Source organism: Sabethes cyaneus, chromosome 3 (genome assembly GCF_943734655.1).
Source record: "Sabethes cyaneus chromosome 3, idSabCyanKW18_F2, whole genome shotgun sequence".
In the NCBI taxonomy this organism is placed as follows: domain Eukaryota; kingdom Metazoa; phylum Arthropoda; class Insecta; order Diptera; family Culicidae; genus Sabethes; species Sabethes cyaneus.
This window is the reverse complement of record NC_071355.1, coordinates 219,274,206-219,288,108: the sequence shown is the minus strand read 5'-3', so window position 1 is coordinate 219,288,108 and position 13,903 is coordinate 219,274,206. Positions and strand designations below refer to the sequence as shown.

The 13,903-nt window shown below is 38.2% G+C and overlaps 1 protein-coding gene across 1 annotated transcript; it reads left to right on the top strand.

Moving 5' to 3' along the window:
- Window positions 1–1,024: 1,024 nt before the first annotated feature.
- LOC128741207 (ATP-dependent RNA helicase me31b) lies at window positions 1,025–11,963 on the top strand. The gene is made up of 6 exons (XM_053836843.1): window positions 1,025–1,143; window positions 5,181–6,091; window positions 6,198–6,273; window positions 6,349–6,727; window positions 6,921–7,568; window positions 7,681–11,963. The coding sequence occupies exons 2-6, from the start codon at window positions 6,045–6,047 to the stop codon at window positions 7,848–7,850; spliced, it is 1,320 nt and encodes a 439-aa protein (XP_053692818.1). The 5' UTR covers window positions 1,025–1,143; window positions 5,181–6,044; the 3' UTR covers window positions 7,851–11,963.
- The last annotated feature ends 1,940 nt before the right edge of the window (window positions 11,964–13,903 follow it).

Here is a 13,903-nt window from a genome sequence, read left to right as displayed (position 1 = left end):
GTTTCAGTGTAGTATGCACTGCCGTGAAATTTCTGTCGAGATGTAATTTGTGTTGTCTTGTAATCACGGTTGTTGGTAACCCCTTGGTTTGAAGCTTTGCAAAACATCGCAAGCCGTTTTGACAGTATTTATCGTTTTTCTTTTAACGATTTTGTAAACGTCGTCCGTTAAGATAGATTGCATGAAGAGATGCCAGAATTTTTAAGCAGACAGCTATGCTTTGCGAAACCTTAAATATTTGTTATTGATCAGCAAATCGTGATGGTTTGTTGTTTTTGTACCGCGTATGTCATGAGATATGGTCGGTGGTTTCGTAAAATTCGTACAATTCGTAAAATTTAAAAAAAATGATATAATGACAGCAAACGATTTAGAATTTTCTTAGTTACAATATCAAGCGCAAGTGCAATATCAATATCAGCACGTTACCTTGTCACTTATAAAATGGTCTATTTGCAGCTAGCAACTGGTACGATTGCAGCTGCAGGAGCTTGCTACGGTCGTTCTGACGGTTAGTGCGCGAGAGCTGTAATACTAATTTATTTCAGGTTTTAGTTTTCAAAAGGTCGCGTAATCAATCCTCTCACATTGCTTGTGCGGCTATTTAAAAACTAAATTCAGATTTGGGATTCAATTCATGCCGACAAAGCTGTAGTCTTGGTACATGTCCTACTTTCTTTATTACTGTAGAATTTATGTTTTGTGCTTATTTCGTAATCTTAGGATTTGAAGACTAGCAAGAAGTTAAGCTCTCAATTCAAAACAAACTTTTTTTGTGGGAAGATTTAACCACTCTGACCATTATTTTGATCTATTGTGATGGTAAAATCACAACAAACTTCGTTCCTTATTTCACGTAAAATCTCCGCAGAAACTGTAGAAGTTGAAAAATTTGAATCTCTTTAATCTTGTCTTTAATGTACTCTCCGTTCTTTCTCTCTGTCGGTGGAATTGGCATCCCTGTTTTATGGACAGCGGCAGCGGCTCGGCTAGCGGTTTTTCGTTCATTATTCGAGTGTTGGCATCAAAGTAAAGAAGTTACGGCGCAAGAGAGAAGACGTGAAAAAAGTTTTTGCAAGTTTTCAACTAAACGATTCAACGGTAGTGCAAATTAGCAGCTAATGAATAATTCGAAAAACTAAGGTAACAATAAATTCCCCATTTCTTTCTGCGTACGGTGACGGTTAAAATGTTTTACTTTGGTTGCTAACTGAGTTGGAAATTTGTCGTGAAATGGAACACGTTTCCTCGATGGCTGTAAATGGCAGCCGAAAAAAAAATGAATGCCGCTGTGCTTCGAAGGCCATGTTTAATTTTGTCGAATATTTTCTCGGCACTCGTTGCACTCGCGAAAAGTGACTTTTTCATTAAATTTTTAGTAGTATTTTCGCCGTTTGTTCTATTTAATTTTGACCCGAATCAAGTTTTTTTTTTTATAAAATGTCTCCTGAGATTTTACTACGTGACGTCACATTTCGTGCTTTTGTCTTGTCCAACAATACGGAAAGAAAAAGAAGCAACATAAAAGAAAGTGAAGTACAAAGAGGTGGCAACTTTTTTTACACTCATTTTTCGACTAGTTAGTACTTCCGCAAGATGGTTTTTGGTTCAAAATGAATTACATTCGATGAAGTATACTGTGAGAAAACTGTTTTAAAGCTCAAAACAACTATTTTTAATTGAACATAAATATGTAAAATTAATAGTCTGTTCGTAAGATTTGCGTAATTACATAGCCTATTAATTATAATCAGCATCGCATCGCACATGATAAAAGATTATATTTTACTCAGTTTTGCTCCTACTCCATTTTTGACGCTACTGACATAACCTCCAATATTGCGAAAATACGTCTATTGGGATGCAAAGTAATTTTACAAAATTCATAAAGACTAGGTAGTTTGCTCATTCAAATAGTTTTAAAACTATTTCTGATGACCTCGTGATACGTAACGGGTGAATGAACCTGTAGCGCTGCCGTCCCATCACTGGCAGAAATGAGTAATGTTTATTTTTAAATTTACTTCTTTACGTCTTTTTGCAAATTGTAAAGACATCGTTTTTGCGGTAAATTATCAGATTGTTTTTACATGTTCATTTATAACTTGCATTCGAAATATCAGATTATTATTGAAGAAATAACCAGCTATATGCTTATCCTTTGAAAGAGTTGAGGTTTCGAATGTCTGTACAAAAGTAGGCGGTGAAATGCGATCATTGATCACTGTTGCTTCTTCTGGTATGACTACCTGGTTGTCCTTAGTACAAACACCGTACTGCAGGCACGTGGACATTTGGCATTTGGCAACAAAAACTGGTGTAGCGTTGCAATCATTCAAAACTCGATGTAATGTAAAAATTATTCAATAACCTTCAAGACTGCTCAGTTAGCTTCGAGGTACGATGTTGGTCTAACAAATCAGTCGTCGTATGTTCGAATCTCGGCTGAGTGATACCGCTCTAGAGTCAATAGGATTACTGCACTAGCCTCGTAATTGTCTTGTAGTTTAATAACCGGCTGCAAAGTCTGTCGATAAAGAAAGGTCGAGGTCAACACGTTTATTATATCCAAAGCTTTATAAGAAAAGTCTAAAATAGGGTTTATTTAGTTTAACAATTTTCGTGTTTGCGGCAGCAAGATGTTATATCTTTCAATTGATATTTGCTTGAATGTTTCAAATCCTTGGAATATCCATGAATTTCTGGCTTTAGTTTTCAAAAGGCCGCATAATCAATCCTTTTGCATGGCTTATGCATTCTGAAAACTATAACCAGATTTTAAAATACAAGGTTTGATAGTTTCAACACCGCTCTCCTGCATAACCTGTGATAAATCGTCCCAAACCTCCTCCCACGAAGCGCGCTTCGTAATTTGTGAATGATAAGGTATAAGGTGTTTGCCGTTTTTTGAATTGCCTTGAATCTTGCACTTCTAACCAGAATTCGTATAAACTCGGGGCTTATGTAGGCTACGATAAATCTAGTCTCAGATGTGAAGGCGTTCGTGAGTAGCTCGCTCTTAACGATTGATAACTCTGCAGAGGTGCATGAAACTGTCAAAATTTAAAATAAAGCTGGTTAGATGTAACCGAAGTGACTCCACTTGGATTCTCATTGGACTATCTGTGAGATAATTCGAGGTCAATGGGATAGTAGCGCTAGCTCGGCAGTTGCCGTGTATTCTAACAACTGTCGAAAAAACATGTTGCAAAAACGGAATGTAGCACCTAGGCATTGCTTTGTTTAGTACATTACAACAGTACGTACAACATTACATTAGTACAACAAACCTGTAGCTTCCTATCTACTAGGTGATTTCGGAACTAAAAATAATCATAATCGAGTATTGTGGTCAAACGAATTGATTAGTTCTTTGTAACAAGAGACCAGTGCTTGCTTTTGCGACGGCGGGTCGACGGCCGATGCTTCAACCGCTTTGTTCCTCAGTCTCAACAGTGCGTCTTATCAGCAAAAAAGTAACGTAATGTCTCGGTGCTACTTTCTGTTTTTGAAACTTCACGAAACTTGGTCAGCTTTAATTCGACAAATTAAATCCTAAATTGCCTAGGTTTTTTTTCACCACACCTAGCCTTATGCTGCCTTTACATTTTCATGTTTTAATCTTTTGAGTACCGGCCTTTTATTACTATTCCACGTAAAACCGTATCAGAAATAATTATATCTGTTAGAAACAGGACAATCAGTATGTCAATTATTTCAAATGTTACTCTTGAGATACGTATGATAAGAAGTGCATTCAAGATGCCTAATAAAAATTGAAATTTTGGTTGCACACGAGATTAGATTAGCCTTAGTAATATGTTCAATAATTGAAAATCCCTACGATAAAACTGAACCTTGTCGTGGTGTAGGGCTTTTTAACTAATCAGTAAATGAACAGCGGTCACGTTTACTTCTGAATGTGGGTATAAATCAAAATACTTTTGTGATTTCAAGTGGGACTCGGGGTAAAAATTTACCAAATGTGATTGTTGAGTTGTTCAGAAAGTGCTTTTATTCCGTTTAAGAATAAGGCCAGTATGGGGATCTCTGACAATAGATGAAGTTTTCTGGGATTCATCCCTGTTTATAACAACTGTCACAAATATCTCCGAAAAATGTCGGATTGATTGAGTTGGTCGGGGGCTTAGGGTTAGTAAGGGGATGTAAGCGGGATACCAGATCCGATTGGATGCCGAAGCACTTCTTGGTAATAGCACTTCTTAGGTAGCAGATGGGAAAATTAGGTCAATTCGTGTCGCGTGTTCAAGTTTCGGCTAGGCGGTGCTGCTAGATAGAATAGGATTTTTGCACTGGCCCCGTGGCTGTCCTGACCTCTGATGGCTGCCCGCGGGCTCTGTCTATGGGAAGGGGTCGAGTCTTAAAGAGACGTTTAAGCCCAGAGCTTTACAGCACTTTGGTCTCGAGGGTTGGAAGGCGGGCGAGTCTCTATATTTTGAAGCTTCTGTCGACTACCGCGAACGTCCAGCTTGTGCTGCGCTCAATTTACTTTGTATCGTGGGAATGCATTGTGAATGCTAAGGGGATGAAAGATTAAATTTGCCCTGATAAGTTGATCCGAGTTGCTCCGAAATTTGTCTTATCTATTGGTTCATTTGTGGTTGTTTGTGTTGGAAAACTAAAAGCGGGCGCGCGGTTGATGGCCAGTGTCAGGCGGGGCTGACGAATTCTCCACTTCTTCACTATACCACATATTGCAACTCGAGTGGTACAAAAAGTCCAAAGCACATTTACAAATTCGATCTATTATTTTTCTTCTCATCATCATCATTATCATCATCATCGTCATCATCATCATTATCATCATTATCATCATCATCGTCATCATCATCATTATATTTAAAATATGACATTCCGGCCTTTGGCAGAGAGATCTTAGAGTCAGTTCGTGGAGTCCGCGCAGGGCCGAAACGCCTCCGCCTGCGGGTATAGGCGTGACGGCTATGCTTGGGGCTCTACCTGTGTTTTAGTGGGCGCCAGTGCCTGTCTCGTCAGGTAGAATTGATGTTTGAGGTCTCCCTGACACTTTGTTGACAACACAAAAGGGCCCAGCGCAGAGTTTTATACGCTATTAAGCGACCAGTTGGATAACCCGAAAAAAAGGAAAAAAGGTAATATGTTCAATAATTGAAAATATATTTCCCTTTCTCCAATTGCAGAGCTAATAATCAGTGCAGTTAGTAAACGTAATAGAGCCCCTTACAGAAGGAGCAAGCAAGACGCAGGTTCCGACCGGCGAATGCACGCTTGAATCGATTAAAGAAGATTTCCAGCAAACTGTGATTCTCTGGCTATAGACAAGTTCTGGCGGAAAAATATACAGTTGAAGCGAAGAAAAAACCTTACAGACACTAGAGCAAAAATTCTGCCAAACGACAGCTTTGCGTCGAGTTTGGTTAACACCGCAATCATCCGCGTGTGCAAACTGAGTCAGCTGTTTTTGCTCGTCCATTCAATTGTATAAAAAAGAAGGAGGAAGACCTTTCAAACGTAATATTAAAAGTGCATGGTGTAAAAAAGTTTTATAAGTGATAAGAGACATCCTAAAAAGAAGAAAAAAGTCATCAAACGAAGAAGAGCAAGGTGAAGAGGACAAGACTTTAATTTATTATTTATACTACATTAGTTGTATGAGGGGAAATTTACAGAAAGTGGTTACAAGAACAAACACAGCAGCGACTTGCGAGCGAAGGTAGACAAGGCTAAACAAATGATTTTGAGATAACGTTTAATTACGCAGTCACAAATATACAAACAAACAAAAAAATAAGAAAACAAAAACTTGAAGTGTGAATAAACCAACCTAAGTGTAAGCATTCTAAGCATAAGAATAGTTTTAAACGGAGAATAAAAGTGGAACAAGGAATCTGGAGTGCGGTTTTAAAAACGCGATAGATAAAAAGCTACCCGTGAGTTGTTTTATACCTGAAGCAAGGACAACGGTGAAACAATAGAATAAGCGAAAATCTCTGTAAGAGCAAAAACACCAGTAGAAAATATAGTCCGTGCACTCGACTACAATCATGATGACTGAAACGCTGAATTCTAATAATCACCTCAGCCAGAAAGGGTAAGGCTAACTCACTGCATATATCTTTCTGTACCCATTTAGTGTATGTTGCATTATATCGATAACTACTACTCTGTTTGCTTCTGTTTGCTCTTCTTTTTCGCAGCGAGAATAAAGTGGATGACATGGGATGGAAAGCCAAACTCAAAATACCGCCCAAAGATACTAGAATTAAGACTAGTGTAAGAAAATCTATTGAAGACTAATTGCACACATTATTTGAATTACCATTTTCCTTTCCCTAATCACCTCGACAGGATGTAACGGACACTCGAGGTAACGAGTTTGAGGAGTTCTGCCTGAAGCGTGAGCTGCTGATGGGCATCTTCGAGAAGGGATGGGAGAAGCCGTCGCCAATCCAAGAGGCAGCCATCCCAATCGCACTAGTTGGTAAGGACATCTTGGCGAGGGCCAAGAACGGTACCGGCAAAACGGGCGCGTACAGTATTCCTGTACTAGAACAAGTTGATCCTAGCAAGGACTATATTCAGGCGTTGATCATTGTGCCAACGCGCGAGCTGGCACTGCAAACATCACAGATTTGCATTGAACTTGCGAAACACATGCATATCCGGGTTATGGTGACCACCGGTGGTACCAACCTCAAGGATGATATTATGAGAATATATCAGAAAGGTTAGTATTTTGGGCATACTTTGACGGTTTTTTAGTGACTGTTTTCTAAATGATGAAAATCTCTCAGCCATTGATTGTCTATGATGCAAACCTTTTTGCCAAATTTCCTGATTGTCGTTTGTTAGTTTGCTGAGTGAAAAGCTTGCTAGTTTTGGTTGACTAATTCGCTTTCGCATTCTGCTCCTTTTTTCAGTTCAAGTGATCATCGCGACACCCGGCCGTATACTGGACTTGATGGACAAAGAAGTGGCGAATATGGCCAACTGCCGTATGTTAGTATTAGACGAGGCGGACAAACTGCTTTCGCAAGACTTCAAAGGCATGCTGGATCATGTCATTATGAAATTGCCGAGAGAGCGCCAGATTCTTCTGTTCTCGGCGACATTCCCGCTAAGTGTGAAGAACTTTATGGAGAAACATCTGCGCGAGCCTTACGAGATCAATCTGATGGAAGAGCTAACCCTGAAGGGTGTTACTCAGTACTATGCATTCGTCCAGGAGCGGCAGAAGGTGCACTGCCTCAATACCCTGTTCTCCAAGCTGCAGATCAACCAGTCGATCATTTTCTGCAATTCGACACAGCGTGTCGAACTGCTGGCGAAAAAGATTACCGAGCTAGGCTATTGCTGCTACTACATTCACGCCAAGATGCAGCAAGCTCATCGAAACCGTGTTTTCCATGACTTCCGATCCGGGCTGTGCCGGAATCTGGTTTGTTCCGATCTCTTCACGCGCGGTATTGATGTACAGGCTGTGAACGTTGTTATTAACTTTGATTTCCCCAAAATGGCGGAGACTTATCTGCACAGAATCGGTAGATCCGGACGTTTCGGACATCTGGGTAAGTTTTTCTTGGCTTCCTTTTGTTTCTTCTTTATCAACACTTATTTTTTTTCCAAACCTACAAATTACTCTACATAAGTCCTAATGCTATACTTGATATTTTCCGATAGGTATTGCCATTAACCTAATAACCTACGAGGATCGGTTCGATCTGCATCGCATTGAAAAGGAGCTTGGTACGGAAATTAAGCCTATCCCTAAGGTGATCGATCCGGCTCTGTACGTACCCAGGTTGGACGATCCCAACAATACACAGGAGGAACAAAACATTAGCAAATAAGCCCTTAGCCCACAGTAATTCCATCAATACACCCGCAAAAATCAGCAGCTAAAGTAAAGAAGAAGAAAAAACTAAACAACAAATGATAACCACTAAATCGGCGTATTTCGTTTCGAAACAAAAAATGTTTCCAAGCAAACGTCAAAACAAAAAAAATTGTAAAGCCACATACGCCGAGGAACCGAAGACGGGGTTCAAACTGGAAACCAAGCTAGCTGCTGGCTTCGTGGGTTAGTCACACACACACACACATTTACATGAGAGAAATGGAGTCTTCAAATTATTACATTTTTGTTCACGAAAAAAAACCTTTTTTAAAAATTGTTCTATAAGAAAAGAGAGAAGATACTGAAGAATTCAAAAGGTTCCCATACACGCAAACATACAAAACTAAATCTGTAAACTATTGTGAAGAAGGAATGCGGAATACGAGAGTGTTAGCGAGAACCTGAGAGCGCGCGGATCGGGTGGATGAGAGCAGTGCATCGTGCGGAACCTACCAGCAAAACTACTAGAACATCGTTGTGTACGGGTTGATGAACTCTAGACATCAACATTTTTTTAAACTAACCGCACGAGTAAACAAATCTGATGAAATAACGAACCGGAAACTGGTTGCAGAGATCAACAACAACAAAAAACATGTGTATATAGCATTTCAATGGAGAGAAGCTTGTAAGTCTGCAAGAGAAGAGGATCTGCTGCTATTATGGAAGGATACACTAACTTAGAAAAGTACCGGTTCGCCTTTCGTCAGTTTGCTAGTGTAGGTTTGCAACAAAGTCCAATTGTTAATCATTCGAAAAACTTCTCTAAATTGGACTGAGCATATATTGAACCCTTGTGCGGACAGAAGAGAAACTCCTAATAGACAAGTTAGCAAACGAGGGACAATTTTTATAGCAGAGGAAAAATATGAGTAAAACCAAAAAATATATACTTACAACGTGGGACAACGGCTCAGAGCTTAGTATTTCTGCGACAGAAAAGATGCTTGGAAACCAGTATCAACGAACGAAAAGGCAATATTCTTCAAAATCTAGGTATAATTTTTACCTGACGTAAGTCTGATCATTGATCAGCGTTGCAGATGCTCGTTGTCTATTGGGTTCAATATTTGCGCAGTTTCCTCAGGTAATTGGGCTAGGTTATTTACATTCATCTGTCATTTAGCTAATCACCAAACAGTTCACGATCAAATTTTATTGGTGTTTATTTTCTGTTGGTTATAATACAATCGCTCAAAGCGCAATTCTTTCCGACGATCAACATTTTGCTAAACCAAAACCATTAGTACTTTCCATTTTTTGTTTTGCGATGGAAGAAGCATTAGACAAATTAGGCGACGAAAAAGCAGCCAAAAGAGCAACATCATGCATGGATTGCAGTCATTTACTTTCGACGCGTTTGAGACAAATCTTAAAAGGCAAATAAGCGAGCAGGATTCAAATTTTAACTGCAGGATTGAGTTTCGTGTACAGGTTTACACCATGTTTCCTTCCATTGCACAACCATCGTCGTCTTTGTTTTGGTGAAAAATTACATTAACATACATATGCATCAAACATATTTGTGTCATTTTTTTTCGACAGTTTTGTTTTCTACAATTGCCTTCTCCTGAAAAGACTTGTTCGCTATCGATTCGATAATGGGAAAACTGTCGCCTATTTCTTGATTGCTGTGTTACTGTGAAACTGCCTCTAGTGGCAAGACATTCCGACAAGGAATGCAAATCAAACAAGGCGCAGATTTTCCATTTTCGCCAATAATTATCTAGTTTATTTTATAATCAGAATATTTGTTATGGTTTTGTGGTATCTGCGGCGTTGACAGAAACTCAGATCAACGTTTGCAGTTATGTAAAATATCGTTTTTAAAGTTGAGTTTCTTATTGTTGGATAGTTTCACATAGGCCGCAGGTACTGCAGACCCGGAACAATGTAGCAGTAAAATTAGATACAAAGAAACGGACCTTCGTTTAAGAAGTGTTTGTTCTTTGATTAAGGAAAACAAGATAGTAAACTAAGCGTTCATTTGTCGGTGGAAATTTTTGTCGTTCAACCGCGTGGTTGAGCGAAATTTCATTTGTTTATACCTGCTGTCTATTGCCAGAGGGCGTTTCTGCAGATGCAGCGCCAGAAGCGGACATTGATTTTTGACAGTCTAATACATTTGGCTCCATCGAAAAAAAATTGTTTCGTGTTTCAGATTCGTACTTCATGCTATGTTTAGGTTATCGCCAAAACGCACATTGTTTTATAATTTTAAAGGTATTTACAGCAATACATGAATCAGCACACAATTGACCACCAAGCCTTGTTTTCGCAGCGAAACACACTAATTTGGCAGGAATTTGTGTTGGATAATGTAAAGTTTTTGATTATTAGACTGTCAAACTCAGACGAAAAGAATAGCGAATTTTATCATGTTGAGTCGACGTTTTATTTGAAATAAGCAGTCAATTTCCTGTAGACTAGAAGCTTTGATTCTTAAATAGAGTTTGATTTTTAAGTAAGTACACTGAAGCACGTCTAGTTGAACAACAACAATTCTTAATTTTCATTAAGAATAGGTGTGCGTTTCTTTGAAAATTTAATGGGATTTTTTCCCGTCCGGATTGCCGGTAATGGGGCTGAAATTCAGGCTTCCGTTTACCATCGTGAATTCGTTACCCCGCCGGTTAATCATGTTACGTAAAAAAACTCAGTGGAAGCCAAAACAATAATGCATTTGTAAGCATGAAATGCATTAAAGTAAACGATTAAAAAATGTGATAATCGAGAATGCTTAAAATTAAAAAAAAATTCAAAAAGAACATCAGAAAAAAAAGTTACCGTGGCGGTGTGAGATGTTACACTGCATGCTAGTAACATCCTGTCAAAATTCAAATTTACGTACAATGTGCCATCTTTTTGAATCTAGAATCTCCGGTATGTAAATTTGAATTGGCAGACAACAGTAATTCCAACCGCCGGCCGCAGGTAGAACATCTAAAGCACAATCAAAAGACCAAATCAACAAACCTTTAGAAAGGATCGCAGCGGCTAAACCCATTCAAGCAATCGAAAAAATATCTTAAAAACATGTAGTTAATCCAGGCAAACCGATTGTGATCTCTATCATTAAGCAAGGTTGAAAGAAGTTCACTATTTGTTTCCTCTATCGAATAATGACAACAACGTAATGTGCTTCCGCTCTGAATAATTTCTTCTTTAAGTGCAATTTAGATTTGTATATTCAGCTGACTGCCAGTTTCGTATTACATATGTTCGGTGTTATCCGCAATCGATTATTTGCTGACAAATTAAACCAGCATTTTGGGTTTTTTACTCTATTGAACAACATTGTACAAGCAGCAGAGCGGAAACAAGCGATTGTTGAGGAAAGAAATAAAATCACATACTTCAAAGTACCTGTTATTTACACGAATAAGAAGCAGAGTAAATTTCAATTATAACTGATTTAGTGAGACGTAACTTAACAGCATAAAAACGTCTTCTTAAAAAATACGGAGATTCGTTACAAATCAAAGCCAAGTTTCCCAACCCCTTTTGAAATAATATATCTCTTTCGGTGCAATAGGACAACAGCAAATTGTAGAACGGCGTACGATTCAGATTTTCGGAATTCTGCCAAAAATGTTGCTGTTGCTTTTTTCTCTTTCAAAAATGAAAAATGACCCGGCATTCTCTTGCACAGGGAATGAATCGGCGAACAGTTGACTGACAGTTTACAATTGCTTCCATTTTACAAACAACTGGAACAGTCCGTATTTTACTTCAAATGTATTCTCAAGACAAAATTTGCGGTTTTTCTTGAGGCATCAACTATTCCGAGATAGCAGTTTTGATTGGCTTTGATTTGTAAAAAATTCATTTAACAAAAAAAAAAACAAACGTGTATTGAGAAAATAGTTCTAAATCTATTTCCTATAATTTCAAATAGAAGTAAGGAACTACACGAACCGATGATGAAAGGAGATGTCAAATGCGAACAAGTGATGTGTAAAACAAGCGAAATCACCGTACCTGATATTTGTTTTTGTGAGAAATAAGTTTAGAAAAAATTTTAGATCAACACAAAAAAAAACAACAAAAAAATAAAACTGCTATCAAAAACAACCATTTGTGATTAATGAAGAATTAGAACGAAAAGAAAACAACGTTTCTGTGAAGATGGAACTGTTATGCGAGTAGCGGCAGTATAGCTAGTATCCGCAATACATCGTATACGCAACATAGCAAGCGCTACGTGAATGTCCCCATTATCATTACATTGTTGAGATTTGTGCCGGTTACTAATACTGACCAAACAGGGCCAAAATGATGAAATTCGGAACTACAAGATAGGAGCAATATATCCCAACTTTTGTAACTTAACAAACAGGCGAACAGCTAAATTACGGGTTCTTCAAAAATGTATAAATAAACTAAAGAAACACGTCCTAAAGAGGCACAGTCCGAAAACGAATCTCAACATACATGATAGATCATTTTTTTCCCTTTCATTCATTTCCGTTTGATTTTAATACTTTGCATGTTTTCGAGTAAAAATAATTTTCCCCTCTGGAAACATTCCGATCCGATTGGTTTAGGAGACCGGAATATTAGTTACGTGTCACTTCTTTGTCTTTCCATTTTAACTTCTTTACAGCCTATCTATACCAAAAAGACCAAAAGCTTGATGTGGCTTTGGGCAATAAAATGTGCTTTATCCAGAAAACGAACACCCTGTTAGAATAGTGCTTTCATGGGATACATCGCGGTAAAAGCTCGCAAAAGCTACTTTGATTGGACGTTACGATTTGTATAGAATCTCATTTCCGTTATTCTTGCTTCTAAAAAAGTTTAAAGTGCATTTCATTTTTCCTCCATATTCAAGGGTAAAAAAATTACTATGTTCGCTTTATTCCCACTAAATTATTGACAACGTACCTACTTGAATCTTTTTGGATTCTAGTAAAAGTAAACTTAGAACGATTTCAGCAATATATTCCAGGGCAAGATGAGCACCTCTTCATTTATCAGCTGTAAAACAGTTTTTGCCTGTAAAACTCCCACAAGCTATTAAATTGTGCTGAAAAAATGTAATATTTTGGTATTGAATTTTACTCTAGCTTGTTCGAAACAGGCATGGTTTGATCACTTTGACTCAATTTTGTTTCTTTTGACAGTACCGTCCCAGAGTCGAGCAAAATTTGAAAGAGTTATACATGGAACATTTGTAGAACTAGTTAAGTTATTATCTACAATTTTGCTGAATGAAGTTTTACTGTATTTTTTATATTTACGGTTCTACAATGCTAGTAACGCGTTAGTAGTTTAGTGAACGTTGTTGGGCTGGACGGTACTGTCAAATGATTCAAAATGAAGTCGAAGGAGGGACCGAACCATACCTGCTTCCATTCATAAAATTATTGTTCCATTAGCTTTGATCTCGTATAACATTTTGCCACCAGAATATAAAAATCATGAATAAATAAACATAAGATGCTTATTTGTAAATTTGATTCACATTACGATTCAACAACATGCTCTTTTCCAATTTCAGTCGTTTTAAAATTCAAAATGTTTTCTAGTATTTCTTTAATCTGTTGTTACTTTTTAAAATATACTTTGCGTTTTGCCGGGCTGAAATGAGCACCAGAAAAATAAGCATCTTTAAATTTTAAATTTTGAGGGTTACAAAAATAAAAACAACTGCCAATTCATCATCGTCAACCCATGAATCATAACGGAGAGTTACCTTTATTTGTGATAGTACTCTCCGTTTCGATTCACATTTTAGCGGTTTTTGAGTGCCTTGTCGCCTCTGTAACCTATAGTTTCTGTGCGTGGTCCGCATGGACTATTTCGCGATTATCGCTAACTTCTCTCAGCCTTCGACAGACTTGGCTCTAACTGCCCCACCTCTGCTTACTTACTTTACCAGTCGAGAGCCGATGTGGCTCTTGCCGTATCAAGAATTCCTCTCCATTGTACTTGGTCCTAGGTTACTCGTCGCCAATTTGCTGCGCGTCTCGATACACGCAAGTCGGCTACAACTTGGTCGAG

Coding starts and splice junctions, on each gene's coding strand:
- LOC128741207 (XM_053836843.1), top strand. CDS start 6,045: ATGATGACTGAAACGCTGAATTCTAATAATCACCTCAGCCAGAAAGG. Junction 6,274..6,348: donor ATACTAGAATTAAGACTAGT/GTAAGAAAATCT, acceptor TCACCTCGACAG/GATGTAACGGACACTCGAGG. Junction 7,569..7,680: donor CGGACGTTTCGGACATCTGG/GTAAGTTTTTCT, acceptor ATTTTCCGATAG/GTATTGCCATTAACCTAATA.